The sequence below is a fragment of the Chlamydotis macqueenii genome, chromosome 18 (assembly GCF_036417535.1).
Source record: "Chlamydotis macqueenii isolate bChlMac1 chromosome 18, bChlMac1.mat, whole genome shotgun sequence".
NCBI classification, from domain to species: domain Eukaryota; kingdom Metazoa; phylum Chordata; class Aves; order Otidiformes; family Otididae; genus Chlamydotis; species Chlamydotis macqueenii.
Window position 1 is genome coordinate 1,553,491 of NC_141573.1, and position 20,716 is coordinate 1,574,206.

At 67.2% G+C, this 20,716-nt stretch overlaps 1 protein-coding gene across 1 annotated transcript in view; it reads left to right on the forward strand.

Moving 5' to 3' along the window:
- SDK2 (sidekick cell adhesion molecule 2) overlaps window positions 1-20,716 on the forward strand; it is a 44,591-nt gene that overhangs the window by 18,100 nt on the left and 5,775 nt on the right. The window contains exons 3-37 of the mRNA XM_086762414.1: window positions 6,410-6,516; window positions 7,681-7,828; window positions 8,629-8,762; window positions 9,804-9,915; window positions 10,101-10,291; window positions 10,442-10,525; window positions 10,600-10,794; window positions 10,991-11,107; window positions 11,200-11,367; window positions 11,559-11,661; window positions 11,866-12,042; window positions 12,132-12,268; window positions 12,468-12,615; window positions 12,687-12,827; window positions 12,914-13,095; window positions 13,310-13,425; window positions 14,109-14,304; window positions 14,560-14,658; window positions 14,889-15,080; window positions 15,171-15,292; window positions 15,363-15,472; window positions 15,560-15,710; window positions 15,840-16,077; window positions 16,159-16,274; window positions 16,491-16,680; window positions 16,947-17,045; window positions 17,243-17,437; window positions 17,526-17,727; window positions 17,920-18,023; window positions 18,139-18,209; window positions 18,347-18,482; window positions 19,110-19,166; window positions 19,317-19,418; window positions 19,590-19,705; window positions 20,518-20,704. Of these exons, the coding sequence (XP_086618540.1) occupies window positions 6,410-6,516; window positions 7,681-7,828; window positions 8,629-8,762; window positions 9,804-9,915; window positions 10,101-10,291; window positions 10,442-10,525; window positions 10,600-10,794; window positions 10,991-11,107; window positions 11,200-11,367; window positions 11,559-11,661; window positions 11,866-12,042; window positions 12,132-12,268; window positions 12,468-12,615; window positions 12,687-12,827; window positions 12,914-13,095; window positions 13,310-13,425; window positions 14,109-14,304; window positions 14,560-14,658; window positions 14,889-15,080; window positions 15,171-15,292; window positions 15,363-15,472; window positions 15,560-15,710; window positions 15,840-16,077; window positions 16,159-16,274; window positions 16,491-16,680; window positions 16,947-17,045; window positions 17,243-17,437; window positions 17,526-17,727; window positions 17,920-18,023; window positions 18,139-18,209; window positions 18,347-18,482; window positions 19,110-19,166; window positions 19,317-19,418; window positions 19,590-19,705; window positions 20,518-20,704 (4,943 nt within the window). The remainder of the gene's footprint in view (window positions 1-6,409; window positions 6,517-7,680; window positions 7,829-8,628; window positions 8,763-9,803; window positions 9,916-10,100; window positions 10,292-10,441; window positions 10,526-10,599; window positions 10,795-10,990; window positions 11,108-11,199; window positions 11,368-11,558; window positions 11,662-11,865; window positions 12,043-12,131; window positions 12,269-12,467; window positions 12,616-12,686; window positions 12,828-12,913; window positions 13,096-13,309; window positions 13,426-14,108; window positions 14,305-14,559; window positions 14,659-14,888; window positions 15,081-15,170; window positions 15,293-15,362; window positions 15,473-15,559; window positions 15,711-15,839; window positions 16,078-16,158; window positions 16,275-16,490; window positions 16,681-16,946; window positions 17,046-17,242; window positions 17,438-17,525; window positions 17,728-17,919; window positions 18,024-18,138; window positions 18,210-18,346; window positions 18,483-19,109; window positions 19,167-19,316; window positions 19,419-19,589; window positions 19,706-20,517; window positions 20,705-20,716) is intronic.

Genomic DNA, 20,716 nt, shown 5'->3' on the forward strand with positions numbered 1-20,716 from the left:
GACAGGCCGCTCCCCATCTGAAGGCATTGAATCCACAGGCTTCGTGTTGCCGTGGCAACGCGGGGCTGCTCCGGGATGCCAGGAACGCAGACAATGTGGCTGGGTGACGTCCCCTCCCCGACATCGCCTGCCGTGCCGGGTGCTGGGGCAGTGGCTGTCCTTGGGGGCGATAGGGGTTGTCCCACACCGAACCGTGGTGGCTCTGCGATGTCCCCCGTGCCCCAGGCTCGGCGCTGGGTGTTTGTCCCGGTGGGATGGGTCTGCGCTGGGGCAGAGCCACCCACCCTGGCAGGAGCAAGGCATTGGGACCCCGATCCCGGGCTCTGCCCGCCCCATCCACGGAGTGGGTTGGGGCACCTGGGGGGCGCCTCCAAACCCAGACTGGGGACTCCTGCTTTCCTTTCCCGGGCCTGCCCCTGGGTTTGCTCCGTGCCTCAGTTTCCCCTCCTGTAGGAAAGGAGCCAGCGCTCCTGTCTCTGCTCTGGGGTGCCCGGCAGCCCCGCATCCCTGCGTCTCCACACCAAGGTGACTCCCTTTCCCCGCGGCTCCCGACCCCCGCCTCCAGCTCCAGCTTCCAGCCAGAAAGGATTAAGGAAGGAAGCGAGAAAATAAACAAACACGTGGGGAAAACCCAAACAAACCCAGCCGCGGCTAATGAAGCAAACAGCCTCTATGCAAATCACCGCCTGGCTTTAACCCGTCCTCGCCGTGGCGAGGATGCAACCCGCCGGCATCAGCTTCTCTCTGTCTGGCGCATGCTGCGTGTCCCGGGTCTCTGCGGGGATTTAATGGGTTGGGATGAGAGTTTGGACATCTTGCCCGGGACTGGAGGCTGCTGGTGAGGAAGGCGAAGGACCAAAATTAGTTATGATGGGCAGAAATTGAATTTTAATAGAGATGTCGATGGCACGGAGCCAGCCTGCTCAGGCAGTGGGAAGGTAGTAATTAAAAGTTAATGAGTTTAGAAACAGAGTAATCCTTGGACAGGGGAGGGCTGGTGCTGATGGCCGGGGAGGCTCGGGGATGCTGCTGTCCGCGTGGGGGCCGGGAGCGGCTGTGGGTGCATCGGCAGCGTGGGTGAGGGATGCGGGTGCAGCCAGGTCCCCCACCAGCTCAGGGCTGGCGCATGTCCCACAGCGTGTCCCCGCGCCGGGGGCTGCAGGGACCTTCCCCAGGGCCTGGCTGTGCCTGTGACGGGATGCAGGGTGCCTGCAGCCAGGGAGCCAGGCAGGCTCGGTGGCATCGCCTTGCGGTTCCCGCCCAAGGTGGCCTGTTGCTGGGCGTTTTGGCCTCAGTGTCCTCGCCACTCCTCCCCGAATCCTCTTCCGCATCCCACTGGCACGCCGGCTGCTGTGGCCCTTGTGCATTTCCCGTTTTTCTGGGGGCTGCAGGCTGGGGCTCCTGGCCCCTCAGCCCTGCGCTCCCCGTGAACCATCCCAGTTCATCCTCATCTGTGGGTCGGCTGAGCTGAGGCCGGGTTTTGAGGGAAGGAGCTGCTCTCCCTGTTTGGCAGCATGTTTCCATGGCAACCGCCCTTTCCTTCCCGCAGCAGTTCAGCCGCCAGCTTGCCACCCGAGCGACTTGTTGGCGTGCGGCGAAGGGCAGGTGGGGATCGGGCTCGGCAGGACCCCGGCCGTGGGCCGGCGAGGGCCAAGGCAGTCCCGCTGCATGCAGGTGGAGCCGATCCCTCGGGAGCATCCTTGGGGACTGCCGTGGGATCGGGTACCAGCTTGGCTCCATCTGCGCGCAGAGCCATCCCACCTCTGGAGCATCCCTGGGGACCGCAAGGGATCAGGGACTGTGGGAGAGTTGGGGACCAGCCTGGCTCTGTGTGCATGGAGCCATCTCCCTCGGGGACATCCCTGGGGACCGTGGGGAATTGGGGACCATGGGGGGATCAGGGACCAGCCTGGCTCTGTGTGCATGGAGCCATCGCCCTCGGGGACATCCCTGGGGACCGTGGGGAATCGGGGACCATGGGGGGATCAGGGACCAGCCTGGCTCTGTGTGCACATGGACCTGTCCCTTCTTGGGAGCATCCTTGGGGACTGCAGGGGATTGGGGACCAGCCTGGCTCTGCGCGCGTGGAGCCCTCCCTCCTTAGGAGCATCCCTGGGGATCACGGCGGATAAGGAACCGCGGGGGATCAGGGACCAGCCTGCCCTCACCCACTTGCTGCCTCCTTCCTCGCTGCTGGCACGGGCTGCGTGACGATGGTTCTCCCGGGGAACCCCCGCTGCCTCCCACGCCTGGGGACCCCGCGGCAAAACCCCATCCCCTCTGATGTCTGTTGTGACCTCTGTTAAGGTGACAGCTCCGCTCCCGTGCCCTGACACGCTGGCCCCGCGCTCTCCGGGGCCAGCTCTGTTTTTCCGTGTGTAATCTCGCCGGCGCCGGGCTCTCCTGCGAGCTCTCTGGAGCCCGGCTTCTTCTCGTACGAGGAATCGTAACATGCAAATCAGGCAGCTTGATGTCTTTAATGAAATCCTCGGAAGGCAGGCGCTTCTCTGGCGAATTGGGGATATTTATTTCTCATACAAGAAATTTAACATGCAGATTAGTTGGGTCTGGTAATTTATCACATGAGATTGTCCTATTAAGGGTTGCATCGAGTCCTGCTGCCTTCGGAAATTACCTTTCCCATAGATTACCTCTGGACAGACTCCCATCCGTGGAGACGCATCTTCTATCTCCTAAATCAGCCCCCGTTCCCCTCCCCGCGTCCCCCCGCAGCTGGTGTGGGAGCCTGGCAGCCACGGAAGGATCCCTCGCCTCTTCCCAACAGCCCAGATCCGCTTTGCCGGGAACTCGGAGCCAGAACCCTGGCTTTCCAGGGCAAACTGCGGCGCCAAGACCCCGTGAGCCCTGGGGTTGGTTTTTGGCCCTCCAGGGCCCTGAGGAGGAGCGGATTTGGGGCTGTTTTGACCCCCCCCTTGCTGGATTGGGGGTATTTTGGGGTGCGCGGCCCCCGGGGATGTGGGGAACACGGCGTGCCACGCACGTGGGATCCTTTAAGGCCTTTTGAGGACCCCCGATGTTTGATGCCCATACTTTGTCCCTAAATTATGTCAAATGTGGAACTAGGACCCTCTCACAGCACAGATCTGGGGGCGAGCAAGGGGGGCTCACCCCCACCTCCCTGCTGGGACCCCAACCTGTGCCGCTGCTCAGGTCCCTGCTCTTGGCCAGCCTGAGCAGGGGAGCTAATTGCTATCCAATAACCTAATTAATGGCAGCTGATGAACATCAGAGGGGTGGCAACCAGGCTGCTGGGAGCCCAGCAGTGAGATTTTGGTGCTGGTGGCTCCAGCTTCACATTCGGCGTTGCTGCGTGGGGGTGTGGGTCGCTCCTGGCCAAGCACTGGTGCCGCAGCGGGAAGTCGGGGCTGGCGGGAGGTGATGGAGGGGACCTCCCGGGGGCTCAGGCAGCCACGGGAGGGACGTGGTGGGGGGTCTCTCGCACCCGAAGGTGCCCCCAAAGCTGGGTGGTGGTGGTGGCTGAGCTCCCGGTGAGGAGCGTGCCGGAGCCCTGCAGATGCTGCAGCACGGATTGAGGCTCGGGCGCCTGCTCCCCTGCCCGCCGCGTGGGAAGGCGGCAGATTAATACCCGGGCATTAATTATGAAATGGCTCATTATTCTGGCAGGGCCAATTGAGGCGGCGATTTACAGGGCCGCCGGCGCCCGTGAAATTCCCCTGACGGAAGGAAAGCACTTCTGGCAAGCGGAGAGGTGACGGCTCCGGCCACGTGGGTCAGAACAGAGCTGTTTCCAATCGGGAGCTAATTGAGATCCAATAACGCCGTTAATGGGGGCTGCTGAAATTCCAGGGGGGTTATTTAAAAACATATTGAGCGGCAGCCCAGTGCCGGGCGCGGGCAGAGGTGCCGGGACGTGTGGCTCGGATGCTGGGAGTCGTTAAACCGTTGGTAAGTGCGTTTTAATGCTCACTTGACATTTCATTATCACGCAGTAACTATTCAAATACACGTCCCCTCTAGAATTAATTAGTCATTATACAGGATATTAATCAAAGGGGACCGTGCCAATGTGCTTATATCCAAAATCCAGTCCAGCTGTTGCTGTTACTTGGCGGCACTGGAAGAACCACACGGATCTCTGCGCTCTCCTGGCTCGGTTTGATGGCTCGGATCCTTTGGCTGATGCTTTTCCCGGCCCCTCTCCACCCCCTCAATCTAATAATAATTCGGCAGCGTCAGCCCCACGCTTCTCGGCAGCCCTACAATAACAGAGCTGCCGGCGTCAGCCGAGGCATCGCTCTGCCGCAGCCTCGCCAGGGCTGCAGGGCGATGGGGGGTCATGGCTGATGGTGGTGCCATGCCGTGCCGTGCCCTGCCTGGCCGTGGCGGAGCTGCCGATGGGAGCCGGGCTGGGCGGACGGATGGACGGGGAGAGCGTTGCTGCTGACCTGGAGCCCGTCCATCTGTCACGTCCATCCGGTGCCAAAGCCTTCTGCCGGCCGGCTGCTGCTGCAAACCCCCCCAGGCTCCTGGCTCCAGAGCCCCGTCCTGACCCCGGGGCTGAGCGCGGCACTGCCACTCTCTGACCCAGCCTGGAGACCGCCGCTATTTTCCATCAGCGTGTTTTTTTTCGAAGCGTGGGTCATTCCTCACTTCCGAAGTTCTTTTCCCCGCGGACGATGCCCTGTCAACCTCCGTCTTTGCAAACAAACCAAACCAGCCTCGCAAACAGCGGAGTCAGCGGCACGGGCTGCGCCGGGAGCGCGGCCAGAGCTCCGTCCCGGCTCGGGCGGTGCGGAGCGTGCCTCCGGGCTGGCGGGTGCGCAAAGCCGCCCGGCTGGGGAAGTGCCCGCAGTCAGCAGGGTCGGTTCCCGGCGGAGGAGAGCGGCCGGGAGCTCCTGGCCACGGCGCAGCAGCCGTGGCCCGTGGCTGGTCTCGGTTGCCCAAACTGGGGTGGGGGCTTTGTGGGGCTGCACATTTCACCCCTCCGCCTCCTCCCGCCTGCAGTGCGAGGGGGTGGAATCGGTGATCGTCCCCTTACGGCCGGGCACGATGCGGGGAGGGCGTCGAGTCAGAGCCGCCTTGGATGGGAGCAGAGCGGTGGGGAGCAGCCCCCACTCGTGCGCGGTCAGTGACTGCGGGCCGGGCTGCGCCCCGTCATTGACTTCCTTTCGCTGGGCTGTTTTCAGCGCTGAGGTGCGTGCGAAAGCTCGGCTCTGTAACAGCTCCTCCAGCTCCGCCGGCGCAGGGACCGGGTGCAGTGAATCGGGGCCGCAGGGGTGTCCCCACCGCGGGGGCGCGGGCTCCCTCTGCCCCCCGAGGTGTCCCAGGCTGACATGGGGACAAGCAGGGCCGTGCATTAGCGGGTGCTTCGTGCGTGGGTGGGGGCGGTTTGGGGTCCCGCAGGGCGGCCCGTGGGCAGTGCTGGGGGCTTTGCGCCAGCCCCTTCGCGCGGGATGTGGCAGGGGGATGTGCGGGGGGTCTGCGTGGGGACCACGCGTGTGCCCCTCCACCGCCGCCGAGCGGGCAGGTGAGCATCGGCGAGTGCCCGTCCGTCCACGTGCGTGCGTTTCGGAGTCACGGTGCGCGCGTGTGATTTATTAACGAGGACACCGCAAGGAGAGCGGGCCCATTACTCCCCGTGTCTGCATCAGTTCCTGACAGCTCCCGGGAACGGAAATATCTTATTTAAAGCCTCTGGGGAGCATTTTTAAATATCAGCTCTGACACTCAAGGACTCGTTCCCAAAGGGCATCTTGTGCTCCCGTGGGAGAAGGGGTGACCCCCGGCACGCGGGTGGGTGGGTGTCGGCAGGTTTGATGCCAGCCCCACCGTGCCCAACCCAGCTTGGCGGTGCCGCCGGGCGAGACGGGAGCGTCAGCTGCTGGTGCTGGGGGTGACAAAGCGGCTCAGCCCCAACTATTCAGAGCAGTGCTGGGCTCGGCTGCATGCAGGGCCGAGGTGGGGTGATAGCGGCGGACCCCGGCGGGGTCAGGACAGCGGGTGCCAGGTCCCCAGCAGCTGCCTCCGCATCGACAGCTCGAAGCCACCCAGCCCGGTGCCTCCCGCTCGCGACGGTGAGTCACCATCCGCCGCGGCGCTGTGCGGGTGATGGCCGATGGCCACCGGCACGTGCCATGCGCGCGGCGCGACGGAAGGACCTCCTGCGTGCATGGCCGCGAGCCGCTCTGCGGCGGCGTGGGGCAGTGGGCTGTGACCCCAGCCTGTGCGTGCATGCACACACATACATGGTTACACAGGCATGCACATGCGTGTGCCTCCAGCAGCTGCTTTTTGGGGAAGGAGCCGGCACTTTGCAGAGGGGGTGCTGCCCAGCTGTGAACAGGGGTTTGTGTGGGACCCGCAGCCTCTCCGGGGGCTGTGACGGTGACCTGGATGTCACCGCGGAGGTGGCTCGTCTCTCCCGCAGGTACATGATCACCTCGCTGGACCGCACACACGCCGGCTTCTACCGCTGCATCGTCCGCAACCGGATGGGAGCCCTGCTGCAGCGCCAGACCGAGGTGCAGGTGGCCTGTAAGTGACAGAGGGGACAAGAGCGTGGAGCATCCCTGGGAGGGACGGGGCTGTCGGGGTGCAGGGGGGTACCCCATGGGCAGGGCTGGGAACGCCGCGGCTGGGAAACGCGCAGCACCGTGACCAGGCGGGCGGCTGCGGCTCGCCGCGGGGTGAGACGCCGCGCAGCGCGAAAGCGGCGTGGAGCGCTGAGAGCAAACGCCTTTTGTGATCGTTACGGAAAGCAAACAGCAGTGTGCAGGGCCAGGCGGCCGCATCCGTCAGTGCGAGAGCAGGGGTGGCGGGGCCGGGGGCTGGGGTCCTTGGCGCGGGGCCGGCGGACGAGCGGAGCCCAGCGCGGCAGGCGAGACCTCAGGGGTCTGCGCTGGGGGCTGATGCGGAGGCACCGTGGGGGGCTGGAGCAGGACGGGAGGGTGCTGAGGCACAGGGTGCTGGCGCTGTGTCCTGGGAGACGTGTCCCTGCCTGTCCCCCCTCCCCGCCGGGATGCCCCCGACCCTGTCCCCTAAGCCCCTTCCTGAGGAGCGACGACAAATCAGGAAGCTAATGAGAAATTAATAAGGCAGCTGTGCTAACAACTAATGATAATGGCAAAGTCGTTAAAAAAAGATTCTTTACATGTTTTTAATTACAGCAATTAAGGGAAGTCAATAAAAATCCCCTGCCCCCCTTCTCCCTGCACCCTGCTTCCCTCCGCCTTCCTCAGCGGCCGCGCGCTCCCCGCCTGCGATCGGCTGGGCAGGACAGAGGCGGCGGGTGCCCCGGCTTTGCCCACGGAGCCGGGGTCGTGCGGGATGCTCCGGGCGCTGGGCTGTGGATCGGGGCAGGGAGAGATGGCAGGGAGCCCCAGGATTGCCCCCCATCCTCCGCGGGGGGCACGTGGGGCAGGGGTCCGCGCTCCGGCGTGCGGGCGACGGGGCTGTGCTGCTCCCACCCAGGGATGGATCCCGGTACGAGCGCAGCCCTGGGTGTGCGGGAGCAGCCTGCGGGGTCTGAGCCACCCCACTGCCATCCCATGGCCTGTGCCAGCCCAGAGCAGCCCCTCTGCGTCCCCCTGGGAGCCCATCCCCGTGGCTTCCAGCCTGCTCCCCGGCCCCTGCTGGGACCCCGGGCGCGTCGCCCGTCCCTCCCCAGCCCCTGACGCGGTTCTCCCGCCCGTTTTGCAGACATGGGGAACTTCGAGGACAGCGAGGAGCAGCAAAGAGTGTCGCACGGTGAGGCGGCCGTCATCCGCGCGCCCCGCATCGCCAGCTTCCCCCAGCCCCAAGTCACCTGGTTTCGCGACGGCCGGAAGATCACCCCCAGCAGCCGCATGTGAGTCCCCCCGGTGTCCCCCCAGCATCCCCCGGCGTCCCCCCAGCATCCCCCCAGCGTCCAGAGGGGCTGCGTTTCCCTCGGCCGCCCTTGTCCCTGCAGTAAGGACATTTAATGGACATCTTGAGTGCGTCGTGCTAAAACCCACCAAGAGACAAGCCTGGCGACGAACAGCTCTGTTTGTCACTGGGGAAATGAATTTACAAACACGAAAATTAAAATAAGAGGGAGGAACATGGGTGAGAGGGGTGCGGCACGTGCCAGGCGTCCCCGTGGGGCCGCGGCAGACCCCGGCGCCGCCGGAGCGGCCAGCCCGACGCTGACAGACGCAGCGTGCGGGAATTGAATCCGTAACCCGCATTATGCAGGAGCTGAACTGGTCTCCTTTCTATTTGCAAAGCGGGATTGAGGAGATAAAACTCCTTTATCTCGTATTTAATGGTGAAAAAAAAAAATGTATTCCCCAAACCGTTTTATGTTTCCAGCAGATTAGATCGTTCCATAAAAAAAAAATTAAAAAAATAAGAAGTCCTATTAATCTGCGCCGTCCGATGGGCTGCGCTTGGTGCAGGGGGGGCGGGGGGCTCCGTCCTGGCCCCGGCTCGTGTCTGGGGCTGTGGCCAAGCCGAGCCCCTGTCCGGGGGCCGGCGCCTGGGGAGGGAGGGAAGGCTGGGGGCTGTGCCCATCCCGTGGGGGTGCCCCGGGTGCGCTGCGGGTGCTGGGTGGGGGGATCGAGGGTCCCAGCCCACGGTATCGGTGTCCCCGTTGGGTTCACGTCCCCGTCTCGCTCGTCCCCGCAGAGCCATCACGCTGGAGAACACCCTCGTCATCCTCTCCACCGTGGCCCCGGACGCGGGACGCTACTACGTGCAGGCGGTGAATGACAAGAACGGGGACAACAAGACGAGCCAGCCCATCACGCTGACCGTGGCCAGTGAGTGCGGGGCCCTCGCCCCCCAGCCCCGCTCCCCCTGCGCCGCCTGGCTCGCTCCCAAATTTAATTTGCAGTAAATCTCTTCGGAGGCTCCAGCTTCTGCTGACTTAACAGTTCGGCCGCTTCAGAATTTATTTCGGCGCTTTGGGCTGTGCTGCGGGCGCTAACTGTGTCACGGGCAGGGCCTCCCGCTGCGTCCCCGCTGCCGGGGCTCCATCTGGCCGTGCCCCGGGACTGGGCGGCGGGACGGGATGGGACGGGACGGGTACAACGAAGCCCCGACGGGAACGGCTTTGCTGCGGGACGCCCTGCCCCGCTCCGGCCCGTGTTCCCCTCTCAGCCCGCGCTGCTGCGGGTCAGCCCTTGCCTGGGGGTCCCCGTTGTGACCCCGTCCCTCCAGTCCCTTTGGACACCACAGGTCCTGCCCGAGGGTCCCCCAGCCCCGTTCGGGTGGGGACAGCCCGTCCCGGGGCAGATGCCCCAAAGTGGTGCTCGTACCCCGCCTCCCCTCCCGCGGCTCCGTGGGGAGGTTCTCCCTTTCCGCGGAGGGCCCTGCCTGCCCCCCTTTCCGTCGTGCCCCGTTAATCTGTGTTTGCGTGCCGCGGCGTCCCGGCGCACGATAAACAACCCGGAGCCCGTGTTTATGGATTCAGCTATATCAGCAGCTTTCAAGCCGATCGCGTTTTTACGGCGCCTACGCGAGGGTTTTTTATTGGTGCAATCATTTTGCTTTATGTACTCCCCTTCTCCCTCCGCCCTGCCAGCCGGCACGGTGCCGGGGGTGCCGTGGGCTCCCGGGGGTGGGGAGGTTTAGGGGGAGGGGTGACGGCCCCCTGATGCCAAGGTGATGGGCTGGACCTGCCCGTCCTTCCCGCTGGCGAGCAGAGCCCGTGGGCCTTTGGTCGCTGCCGCCTTCGTCTGCTCCGTGCCGGGCAGAGCGGGCGCGGGGCTTCGGGTGCCCCCTCAGCCTTACAGGGGGGTCGGGACACCCCCGGGGGCGAGGGGTGCTGATGGCTGTCCCTCTGGCCTCCTTCTCCCCAGACGTGGGTGGCCCGGCCGATCCCATCGCACCCACCATCATTGTCCCGCCCAGGAACACCAGCGTGGTGGCCGGGACCTCGGAGGTGACCATGGAGTGCGTGGCCAACGCCAGGCGAGTGGCGTCGGGGCAGACGGGACGGGGATGGGGCATCTCCCCGTTGGCATCGCCCGGCCCCAGGGCTGGGTGCCCCCGGGTCCCTTCCCGCCGAGGCTCCGTGGTGCCGTGGGGTGGAGCGAAGCGGGGATTCGGCGGGGTGCAGGGGGGCTGGGGCTGACGTGCTCCTGCCCCCCGCCCAGGCCGCTGATCAAGCTGCACATCGTCTGGAAGAAGGACGGGGTGCCCCTCTCCAGTGGCATCAGCGACTACAGCCGCCGCCTCACCATCCTCAACCCCGCGCTGGGCGACAGCGGCTACTACGAGTGCGAGGCCGTGCTCCGCAGCAGCAGCGTGCCCGCCGTGGCCGAGGGCGCCTACCTCTCCGTCCTGGGTGAGCTCCTTCCCGAGCCCAAACCACATAGATGATGAGTTGGGGTGGTCTCAGCCACGGGGATGAGATGGGAAGCGGCAGGCGGGGGTCTCTGGGGGTGGGTCCGCAGGAGCCCCGCATTAACGCCCGGTACCGGGCTTCCCTCCGCAGAGCCGCCGCAGTTCGTCAAGGAGCCGGAGAGGCACATCACGGCCGAGATGGAGAAGGTGGTGGCCATCCCCTGCCAAGCCAAAGGTGAGCTGCTCCCCAGCCGCTCCCCGCCCCGTGCCACCGCTGCCCCGTCCCTGACGTGGCGCTGGCCCTTGCAGGCGTGCCCCCCCCGGAGATGGCCTGGTACAAGGACGCTGCCCTCATCCCCCTGGAGAAGCTGTCCCGCTTCCAGCTCCTGGCAGATGGCAGCCTGCAGATCAGCGGCCTGGTCCCCGATGACACCGGCATGTTCCAGTGCTTCGCCCGCAACGCGGCCGGCGAGGTGCAGACCACCACGTACTTGGCCGTGACCAGTAGGTGCCAGCCACCCCCCAACCCCGGACCCTGGGGTACCCTGCCTGGGTGGGATGTGCCCAGGACCCCCCCAGGTGGGCTTGGGGACCCCAGGAAAGCTTCCCATGGGGATGAGATTCCCCATGGAGCGGGTCAGCTCCGGGCTGGGTGCCGGGAAGGGCTTCAGGGGTGGCTGTGCGTCTGTCCCCCCCGCAGGCATCGCCCCCAACATCACCAGGGGTCCCCAGGACAGCACGGTGATTGACGGCATGTCCGTCGTCCTCAACTGCGAGACCTCAGGGGCTCCGCGCCCGGCCATCACCTGGCAGAAGGGTAAAGGGGCCGGGGGCAAGAGGCTCGGGCTCGGTGGCCCCCAGGCGTGGCCGATGGCCGGGTCGCTGATGGAGCCCCCCCGTGTCGCCCAGGGGAGCGGATCCTGGCCAGCGGCTCGGTGCAGCTCCCTCGCTTCACGCTGCTGGAGTCGGGCAGCCTGCTCGTCAGCCCCGCGCACCTCGCTGACGCCGGCACCTATGCCTGCCTGGCCACCAACTCCCGCGGCGTGGACGAGGCCTCCGCCGACCTGGTTGTCTGGGGTAAGGCACCCACCGGCGCGGCCGGGGCTCTGCGTCCTACCACGCGCGGTGCGGGACGGAGCGTTCCGGAGATGCTGAGGGTGGGACGCTGGCACGTGGCTTGGATGGGTGCAAATTTGGGCTGTCCCCTGCCACCGCCGCCCCTCGCAGCCCCCTGGGCGGTGCCCGATGGCTCTCTCGTCCCCCCGCAGCAAGGACGCGCATCACCGACCCGCCGCAGGACCAGAGCGTCATCAAGGGGACCAAGGCCGTCATGACCTGCGGGGTCACCCACGACCCCAGCGTGGATGTCAGGTAGGGCTGGGAGGGTTGGGGGGTCCGGGGACCCCCAGGCTGCCTGCCCGTGGGGGCAGCGGGGGTGCCTCCATCCCAGCCCTGTGCTGGTGGTCCTGCAGTGCCACCTGGTGCCCTGCGCAGCACCGGGACCCCCGCTCCCCCCTCCTTTTGGGGGGCTGCAGGGTGCCAGCGCTCCAGGCTGTCCCCCCTGCCCCGGCACAGGTACGTCTGGGAGAAGGACGGGGCACCGCTGAGCCCGGAGAGCGGCCCACGCGTGCGGCTGGACGAAGCGGGCGCCCTCCACATCTCCCAGACCTGGTCGGGCGACATCGGCACCTACACCTGCAAGGTGGTCTCGGCCGGGGGCAACGACTCGCACAGCGCCCACCTTCGCGTCCGGTGAGACCCTCCCTCAACCTGCCCGGCACCCCACGCTCCAGGTGGTACCCCCTCCCTAACCGCTCCCTCCCTAACCGCCCCCCGTCCAGGCAGCTCCCCCACGCCCCCGAAAGCCCCGTGGCCACCCTCAGCCCCCTGGAGAAACGGGCCATCAACCTCACCTGGGCCAAGCCCTTCGACGGCAACAGCCCCCTGCTCCGCTATGTGGTGGAGGTCTCCGAAAACAGTAAGGGGCTGCTCCCACCTCCCTGCCACCGCTGGCCCCAGCTGGGCTGGCACCGGCCAAAATCCAGGCTCCGGCATCACCCCGGAGTGTTGGGCAGGGGCTGAGGAGGAGGAGGGAAAGGGGATGCTGCGTAGGGCTTGGGGACCACGGGACCCTGGTGTCGGGTCCCCCACCCCACTGCCCCCCTCTCGCCCCACAGACGCGCCCTGGACCGTGCTGCTGGCCAGCGTGGACCCCGAGTTGACGTCGGTGGCGGTGCGGGGCTTGGTCCCCGCTCGCTCCTACCAGTTCCGCCTCTGCGCCGTGAACGACGTGGGCAGGGGACAGTTCAGTAAGGACACAGAGAGGTGAGGGGCGGCTGGGGGGTTCCGGGGGGGGGGGACCGGCAGCCCTGGGGTGCTCACCTCGTCCCCCGCAGGGTGTCCCTGCCCGAGGAGCCCCCGTCCGCACCCCCCCAGAACGTCATCGCCAGCGGCCGCACCAACCAGTCCATCATGATCCAGTGGCAGCCGCCCCCCGAGAGCCACCAGAACGGCGTCCTCAAGGGCTACATCATCCGGTAGGCGCCGGAGGGGGAGCGTGAGTGCCCCGTCCCCCCGGGTGCCGGCGGGGACGCCGGCAGCTCTGACAACGCCGGGTCCCCAGGTACTGCCTGGCCGGGCTGCCCGTGGGCTACCAGTTCAAGAACATCACCAACGCCGAGGTCAACAACCTTCTCCTGGAGGACCTCATCATCTGGACCAACTACGAGATCGAGGTGGCAGCGTACAACAGCGCCGGGCTGGGGGTCTACAGCGTGAAGGTGACCGAGTGGACGCTGCAGGGAGGTAGGCAGGGACGGGCTGTGCCATGGGGTTCTGGGGACGGGTGGCAGGTGGACGGCTCTGGGGGTCCCTGGGGGACTGGAACGTGCGGGGGCTGCAGAGCCAGGGCAGGGCTGGCCCGCTCCGGGTGCCCCCGCTCCCAGGGGGCTGGTGGCCGGCCGATGGAGGGGACCTCGCGGAGCCGCAGCCGCTGTCAGCCGGCCCTTCGTCCCCGCAGTCCCCACGGTGCCCCCGGGGAACGTGCAGACTGAGGCCACCAACTCCACCGCCATCCGCTTCACCTGGAACCCCCCCAGCCCCCAGTTCATCAACGGCATCAACCAGGGCTACAAGGTGAGGGGCGATTCCCACGCGGCTCCCCAAAACCGGGGCAGCCGGGGTGGGGGAGCTCCTCGGCCGACCTTCGCCGGCTGCCTGGCTCCTCCTCGCAGGAACCCGGGGTTTTAATTGATCCTGTTAATATTTACCGAGATTTAACACTTGCGTGAGCTCGGAGTCTCCCGTGCTCTGTAATTAATTCCAATTTGCAATTAACTCAAGTTTACATTCACTAAATTGAATTAAAACATTAAACTTGTTTCTTAATCCACTCAAAAGAAGTTAAAGAATTTAATTGCCGCTGAATGAGATAACCAGGGCCAGCAGGATATTTAACATTCTTATTAAATGCCACTTAATATTTTTGATTAGTATTTTTAGGGCTTAATTAGTGTTTAATTAAGTTGCTATAGGCGATCTTGCACAATACCAATTAAATGCCCAAACATCCCTCCTAAACGCGGGCGAGGGGGCGATTACACGCCGTTATCAATGGGAGTTAATCGCGTATCGGCTCGGCGGGGTAAACACGTGCCGTTAACGGCGTCGAGCGTTCCCTGCGCCGTTCATTGATCGTTAATCAACTTTGAATAAATAAGGGGAGGCCGGAGGTGCCCGGAGGACGGCGTCTGCGGCACCGCTGCCCGCGGTGGGGCCGCCGTACCCGGCGGCGTTGCCCCAGCCCCTTCTCCCCGCAGCTCATCGCCTGGGAGCCGGAGCACGAGGAGGAGGCGACGGTGGTGACGGTGCGGCCCAACTTCCAGGACAGCGTCCACGTGGGCTACGTGGCGGGGCTGCGGAAATTCGCCGAGTACTTCACCTCGGTGCTGTGCTTCACCACGCCGGGGGACGGCCCGCGCAGCCCCCCGCAGCTGGTGCGCACCCACGAGGACGGTACGGGGAGGCTCTGCGTTCCCCACGGACCGACCCTGCCCGCCCGCGGCGCCCGGGGTGGGGTGGGAGCAGCCCCGAGACGGGGGGCCGGGTCCCGCCGGTGGGGACGTGGGACAGGGGTGCCGCCAAACCCCGGGAAGCTCACGTTCAAGGGGAGCCCCCTCCACGCTCGCGCGTTGCGGGGGTCCCATGGGTGCCAAGGGCTCCTGCCGTAGGGTGCACGGCTGTGCCCTGAGCCTGGGTGTCTTTGGGCAGTGCCTGGCCCCGTGGGACATCTCAGCTTCAGTGACATCCTGGACACGTCCCTGAAGGTCAGCTGGCAGGAGCCGCTGGAGAAGAACGGCATCCTGACGGGTGAGGGAGCGCCGGCGGGTACCCCGGTCCGGCAGCAGCCCCCTCCCACCCCGCGGCATCATCGCCCCTCGGTCTCCTTCGCACCCCACAGCATCATCTCCTCACGGTCCCCTTCGCACCCCGCAACATCTCCTCCCAGTCCCCTTTGCACCGCGCAGCATCTCCCCCGGCCCCACTGGGCTCCTCAGGGTGGGCGGTGACGGGGGCTGACGGCACGGGGCGCGTTGCAGGCTACCGGATCTCCTGGGAGGAGTACAACCGCACCAACACGCGGGTGACCCATTACCTGCCCAACGTCACCCTGGAGTACCGCGTCACCGGCCTCACCGCCCTCACCACCTACACCATCGAGGTGGCCGCCATGACCTCCAAGGGTCAGGGCCAGGTCTCCTCCTCCACCATCTCCTCGGGGGTGCCTCCAGGTGAGCGCGGCGGCGTGGGGATGCTGGCGGGCTGCGGGGCGGTGCCGGGGACGCGCGGCCGGTGTCACCCGCCCTGCCCTCTCCCCGCAGAGCTCCCCGGTGCCCCCACCAACCTCGGCATCTCCAACATCGGCCCCCGCTCCGTCACCCTCCAGTTTCGCCCGGGCTACGACGGCAAAACCTCCATCTCCCGCTGGCAGGTGGAGGCACAGGTATGGGGTGGCTCGGGGAGGGTGCTGGGGGGGAGCTGGGGGGGCAGTTCACCCCACTCCCATCCCGCAGATGGGCCAGAGCGGTGAGGCCGAAGAGTGGGGACTCGTCCACCAGCTGGCTAACGAGCCCGATGCCCGCTCCATGGAGGTGCCCAACCTGAAGCCCTACACCTACTACAGGCAAGTGGCCGGGACGGTGCCGTGGCGTCCTGGGGGGGACCGGAGCCCTCTCTCCCCCCGCCGTGACCCCCCCCTCTCCTCTCTCAGTTTCCGCATGCGGCAGGTGAACATCGTGGGCACCAGCCCCCCTAGCCTGCCCTCCCGCAGGATCCAGACCCTGCAGGCACCCCCCGAGGTGGCGCCCGCCAACGTCACCCTGCGGACGGCCAGCGAGACCAGCCTGTGGCTGCGCTGGATGGTGAGGGGGGGTCCTGGCTCGGGGAGGGGGTCTGTGCTCGTGGGAGGGTGGGGAGCTGAGGGGGGACGGAGCCGGGGTGGCTGCGGGAGCTCGGGAGTGACGGTGGCCGTCTCTGCCGGCTGGGGCCAGCCCCTCCTGGAGCAGGAGTACAACGGGAACCCCGACTCCGTGGGCTACAAGATCCGGTACGCGCGCTCGGACGGGCGAGGGCAGCCGGCGGTGCACGTCGTCCACGACCGCGTGGAGCGGGAGTACACCATCGAGGACTTGGAAGAGTGGACCGAGTACCGGGTGCAGGTCCAGGCCTTCAACGCCATCGGCTCGGGGCCCTGGAGCCGCTCGGTGCTGGGACGCACCCGGGAGTCAGGTACCGCTGCCCGCTCCACGGCGCTGGGTGTCTGCCGCGGCTGGATCCGGCCGCTGACCCCCACTCTCGTCCCTCCGCCAGTGCCTTCCTCCGGCCCCAGCAACGTGTCGGCGCTGGCCACCAGCTCCAGCAGCATGCTGGTCCGATGGAGCGGCATCCCCGAGGCGGACTGCAACGGCCTCATCCTGGGCTACAAGGTGAGCTCCTACGCTAGCCCTGTGCCCGCAGCCCTGCCCGTGCCCTGCCAGCCTCCCCCGCGGACCCGGGCGAAATCACCACGCAGGCGGCTCGGCTCCGGTTGTGCCACCCCCGAGAGCCCGTCGGTGCCAGCCTTTGCCGCGCTGCCCCATCCCGGGGTGGGGGTCTCGGGGGCCGTGGCCCTGCCCGGCCGCGTCACACGGGGTCTCTTGCAGGTGATGTACAAGGAGAAGGAGTCGGAGGCGCGTAGCCGCTTCTGGCTGGCGGAGGGCAACGCCTCCCGCAGCGCCCAGCTGAGCGGGCTGGGCAAGTACACGCTGTACGAGATCCGCGTGCTGGCCTTCACCCGGATCGGCGACGGCACGCCCAGCCGGCCCCCCGTCCTCGAGCGGACGCTGGATGACGGTGGGTGCTAGCGCCTGCATTGGCAGAGAGACCCGAATGGGCTCGGGGGGTGCCCTGGGTGCCTAAGGCCTCCCCATCCCCGTCCCCATCCCCATCCCCATCCCATCCCATCCCAACCCTGTTTGGGGATGATCCCTCTTCACCCTGACCGGGATGCCCAGGACTGGCATTCCCAGTGGATGGGGACAGGCCCCGTTGGTACAAAGTCTGGCAGTTTCCGCGCACTTGTGCACCCCCCCGGTGAACCCCCTCTGTCCCCCCTCCAGTGCCCGGGCCCCCCGTGGGGATCCTGTTTCCCGAAGTGAGGACCACCTCGGTGCGGCTCGTCTGGCAGCCGCCTGCGGCACCTAACGGCGTCATCCTGGGTAGGTGGGGAGCCAACACGGCCGTGCCGTGCCGGGATGCTCTGCAGAGGGGTGCAGCGGGCCCGGGGGAGCAGAGATCGGGGGCGGGGGGGATACAGATCCAAAAATCGCTCACTGCTGGCCTTGTGTGTGGGCAGGGATGGAGGAGGGGGGCGTGCGCAGGGGGTGTCCCCACCGTGCCGCTCCCTTCCCCGCAGCGTACCGCGTCACCCACCGCCTCAACACCACCGCGCTCAACGCGGCGGCCGTGGAGGTGCTGGAGCCCAGCGCCCGGCAGTACACGGCCACCGGCCTCCAGCCCGAGGCCACCTACCTCTTCCGCATCGCGGCGCAGACCCGCAAGGGCTGGGGCGAGGCGGCCGAAGCCCTCGTGGTGACCACGGAGAAGAGAGGTAACGGGACGGGGGGTCCAGCCCGTGGCGGGGGCCGGCGCGTGCTGGCGGCGTCCCCGCGGCGCTCCCAGCCCCTCGCCTCTCCCAGCCCGCCCGCAGCCCCCCGGGAAGCCGCTGGCGCAGCAGGAGGAGGTGCGAGCCCGCAGCGTGCTGCTGTCCTGGGAGCCGGGCAGCGATGGGCTCTCCCCCGTCCGCTACTACACGGTGCAGACGCGCCAGCTGCCCGACGGCGAGTGGGTGCTGCACTCTGCCTCCGTCGGCCGCAACGCCACCGCCTTCGTGGTGGACAGGTGAGGCGCGGGCCGGCCCTGAGCGCTGCTGGTGATGGGGAGGTGATGGGCTCCGCTTTGCGCAGCTGCCTCGTGCCTCGGTTTCCCCATCCGATGAGAAGCGCTTGCGCCAGGCTTGGGAAGCGCTGGCCGGCGTGCCCTGCGGGAGGGAGAGGATGCTCACTGTCCCTGTCCCGCTCTGCTTCCGTCGAGGCTGAAGCCCTTCACCTCCTACAAGTTCCGGGTGAAGGCGACCAACGACCTCGGGGATAGCGAGTACAGCGAGGAGTCGGAGTCGCTCACCACCCTGCAGGCGGGTCAGCGCAGGCTGCGGCTCCCGGGGCGGGGGGGGGGGGGTGTCCCCCATCCCCAGGGCATCCCCCCGTCCCCAGGGCATCTCCACAGCCTCACCACCCGCTTCTCCCCCCGCAGCCCCCGAGGAAGCCCCCACCATCCTCTCTGTCACCCCGCACACCACCACGTCGGTGCTCATCCGCTGGCAGGTACCGTCCCCTCTGCCTTCCGGGGTGTCGTGGGATGGGTCGCCCCCCCTCCTTAGGAGGTGGCACCGAGGCGTACTGGGGACAGCCATCTCGGGGTGCCCGGGTCAGAGCAGCCCCTCACCCTCCTCCCTGCGCAGCCCCCCGCCGAGGACAAGATCAACGGGATCCTGCTGGGTTTCCGCCTCCGCTACCGCGAGCTGGCGTACGACAGCCTGCGCGGCTTCACCCTGCGCGGCATCGGCAGCGCCGGCGCCTCGTGGGCCGAGCTCACCCGTGAGTGCTCGTGGTTGTGCCGAGCGTGGGGACGCGTGGCTGGGAGGGTGGCGCGGTGGTGGCGGGTGGCAGGGCAGCATCCTGCGCTGCGCGGCCTCTCCCAGGTACCTGGCGGGGTCAGGCTGTGCCCCATGGAGCTGTCACCGTCCCGCTCCTGCCACCATATCTGTCTGCGATGTCACCAGTTCGGTCCCACAGCGCTTGGCCCCCGTGTCCCTGTAGCGTGGGTGTCTGCGTGACGTCCGGCTGTGCGTGTCCGGGTGTGCTGCCGTCGTCAGACCCTGGAAGGAGCAGGGCCACATCCACTCTGGGGACAGCAGGGACACGAGTGACAGGGGTAGAGCCCAAGACCAGACCTCACCCCGTCCACGGCTCTCAGCTGCGGTCAGACCCCCGCGGAGACCCCGCTGCCCAGACCCGGCTCGTGCCGCTCAGGGGGATGGGGCTGGAGGGTGGAAAGGCTCCTCGGTGCTGTCACAGCCCCCTTGGCACCTGGGGGTGACAGGGCCCTTGCAGGGGACCCCTGGGGTGGGCAGCCAGGCTGGGGTGGGCGCTGACAGGCGGGAGCCCCCCGTGCTGCGTGCGGGACTAACCGGCTGCCTGCTCTCCCTGCCGCGCGCCGCCCAGCTGCCTACGCTGTGCACAACCTCAGCGAGGTCTCCCTCACCCAGTACGAACTGGACAGTAAGTCCCGTCCCTTCCCTTCCCACTGCCACCCCCCTCCGTGTCCCCGCCGTGGGGTGAACCTGCCGCTCCTGTTGCTCCTTGAGGAGCCCCCCAGAGTGGGGGGGACCCCCACACCATCGCTTACCCCTTCTCCCCTTTTCCCCACAGACCTGAGCAAGCACCGGCGCTACGAGATCCGCATGAGCGTGTACAACGCGGTGGGCGAGGGCCCCCCCAGTCCCCCCCAGGAGGTCTTCGTGGGCGAAGCGGGTGAGTCCGCTGGCACGGTGCGGCCTTGCGAGGGGCTGCCCGCGGCTGGGAGCTGCGGGGAGGGGGCTTGGCTGCCCTGGTACCCGCACCTGTGCCCAGACAGGGCACTGCGTCCCCCGCCCCGTCCCTGGTCACGGCTGGGCTGTGACACTGTCCCCTCCCTCGGCACAGTGCCCACCGGCGCGCCCCAGAACGTGGCGGTGCAGGCGGCCACGGCCACCCAGCTGGATGTCACCTGGGAACCCCCACCTGCCGAGAGCCAGAACGGGGACATCCAGGGCTACAAGGTGCTGCAGCCGGGGCCCGGGGACGCTGGGTGCCTCGGGAAGGGGCTGGGTTCCTGGGGAGGGGCACGGGGTCCCCTCGGGGGGATGCTGGATGTCATTGTGGAGGGGTGCTGAGCCCCTCCTGGGAGATGCTGTGTGTGCGGTTGGATGCTGGGTGCCCGGGGGGGATGCTGGGTGTCATTGGGAGGGGGAGTGCTGAGCCCCCCTGGGAGATGCTGGGTGCCCGGGGGGGATGCTGGGTGTCATTGGGAGGGGGAGTGCTGAGCCCCCCTGGGAGATGCTGGGTGCCCGGGGGGGATGCTGGGTGTCATTGGGAGGGGGAGTGCTGAGCCCCCCTGGGAGATGCTGGGTGCCCGGGGAGATGCTGGGTGCCCGGGAAGATGTTGTGCGTGCCGTTGGGGAACGGGATTCTGGGGAGATGCTGGGAGATGCCGGGTGTCGCATCCCAGTGCCGAGCGGCCGCGGAGCGGCAGGTGGCGCCCTCGGCCCTGGGATGCAGCCGGGAGGCACTGGGATGCACTGGGATGCTGCTGAGAGGCACCGGGATGCTGCTGAGAGGCACCGGGATGCAGCAGGGATGCACTGGGATGCTGCTGGGAGGCACTGGGATGCTGGAGCCATCCTAGGGGAGAGGCCGTTCCTTTCCCTCCGGCGTGCTCAGAGCCCCCAGCCGCCCTGGGACAGGGGCTTAGGAGCCCAAACAGGGCTGCATGGGGTGTTTGGGCACGGCAAGGGGGCTGGGGTGGGGGGAGATGGGCCGGGTCCGTGCATCACCCGGGTCTCTGCGCCTCCTCCTCCTCTTCCTCCTGCAGATCCACTTCTGGGAGGCCCAGCGCCAGAACGAGAGCGCGCGGGTGAAGACGCTTTTCCTGCCAGAGAATGGGGTGAAGCTGAAGAACCTGACGGGTTACACCTCGTACTGGGTCAGCGTCGCTGCCTTCAACGCTGCCGGAGACGGACCCCGCAGCCCCCCGGTCCAGGGGCGGACGCAGCAGGCAGGTGGGCCCCGAG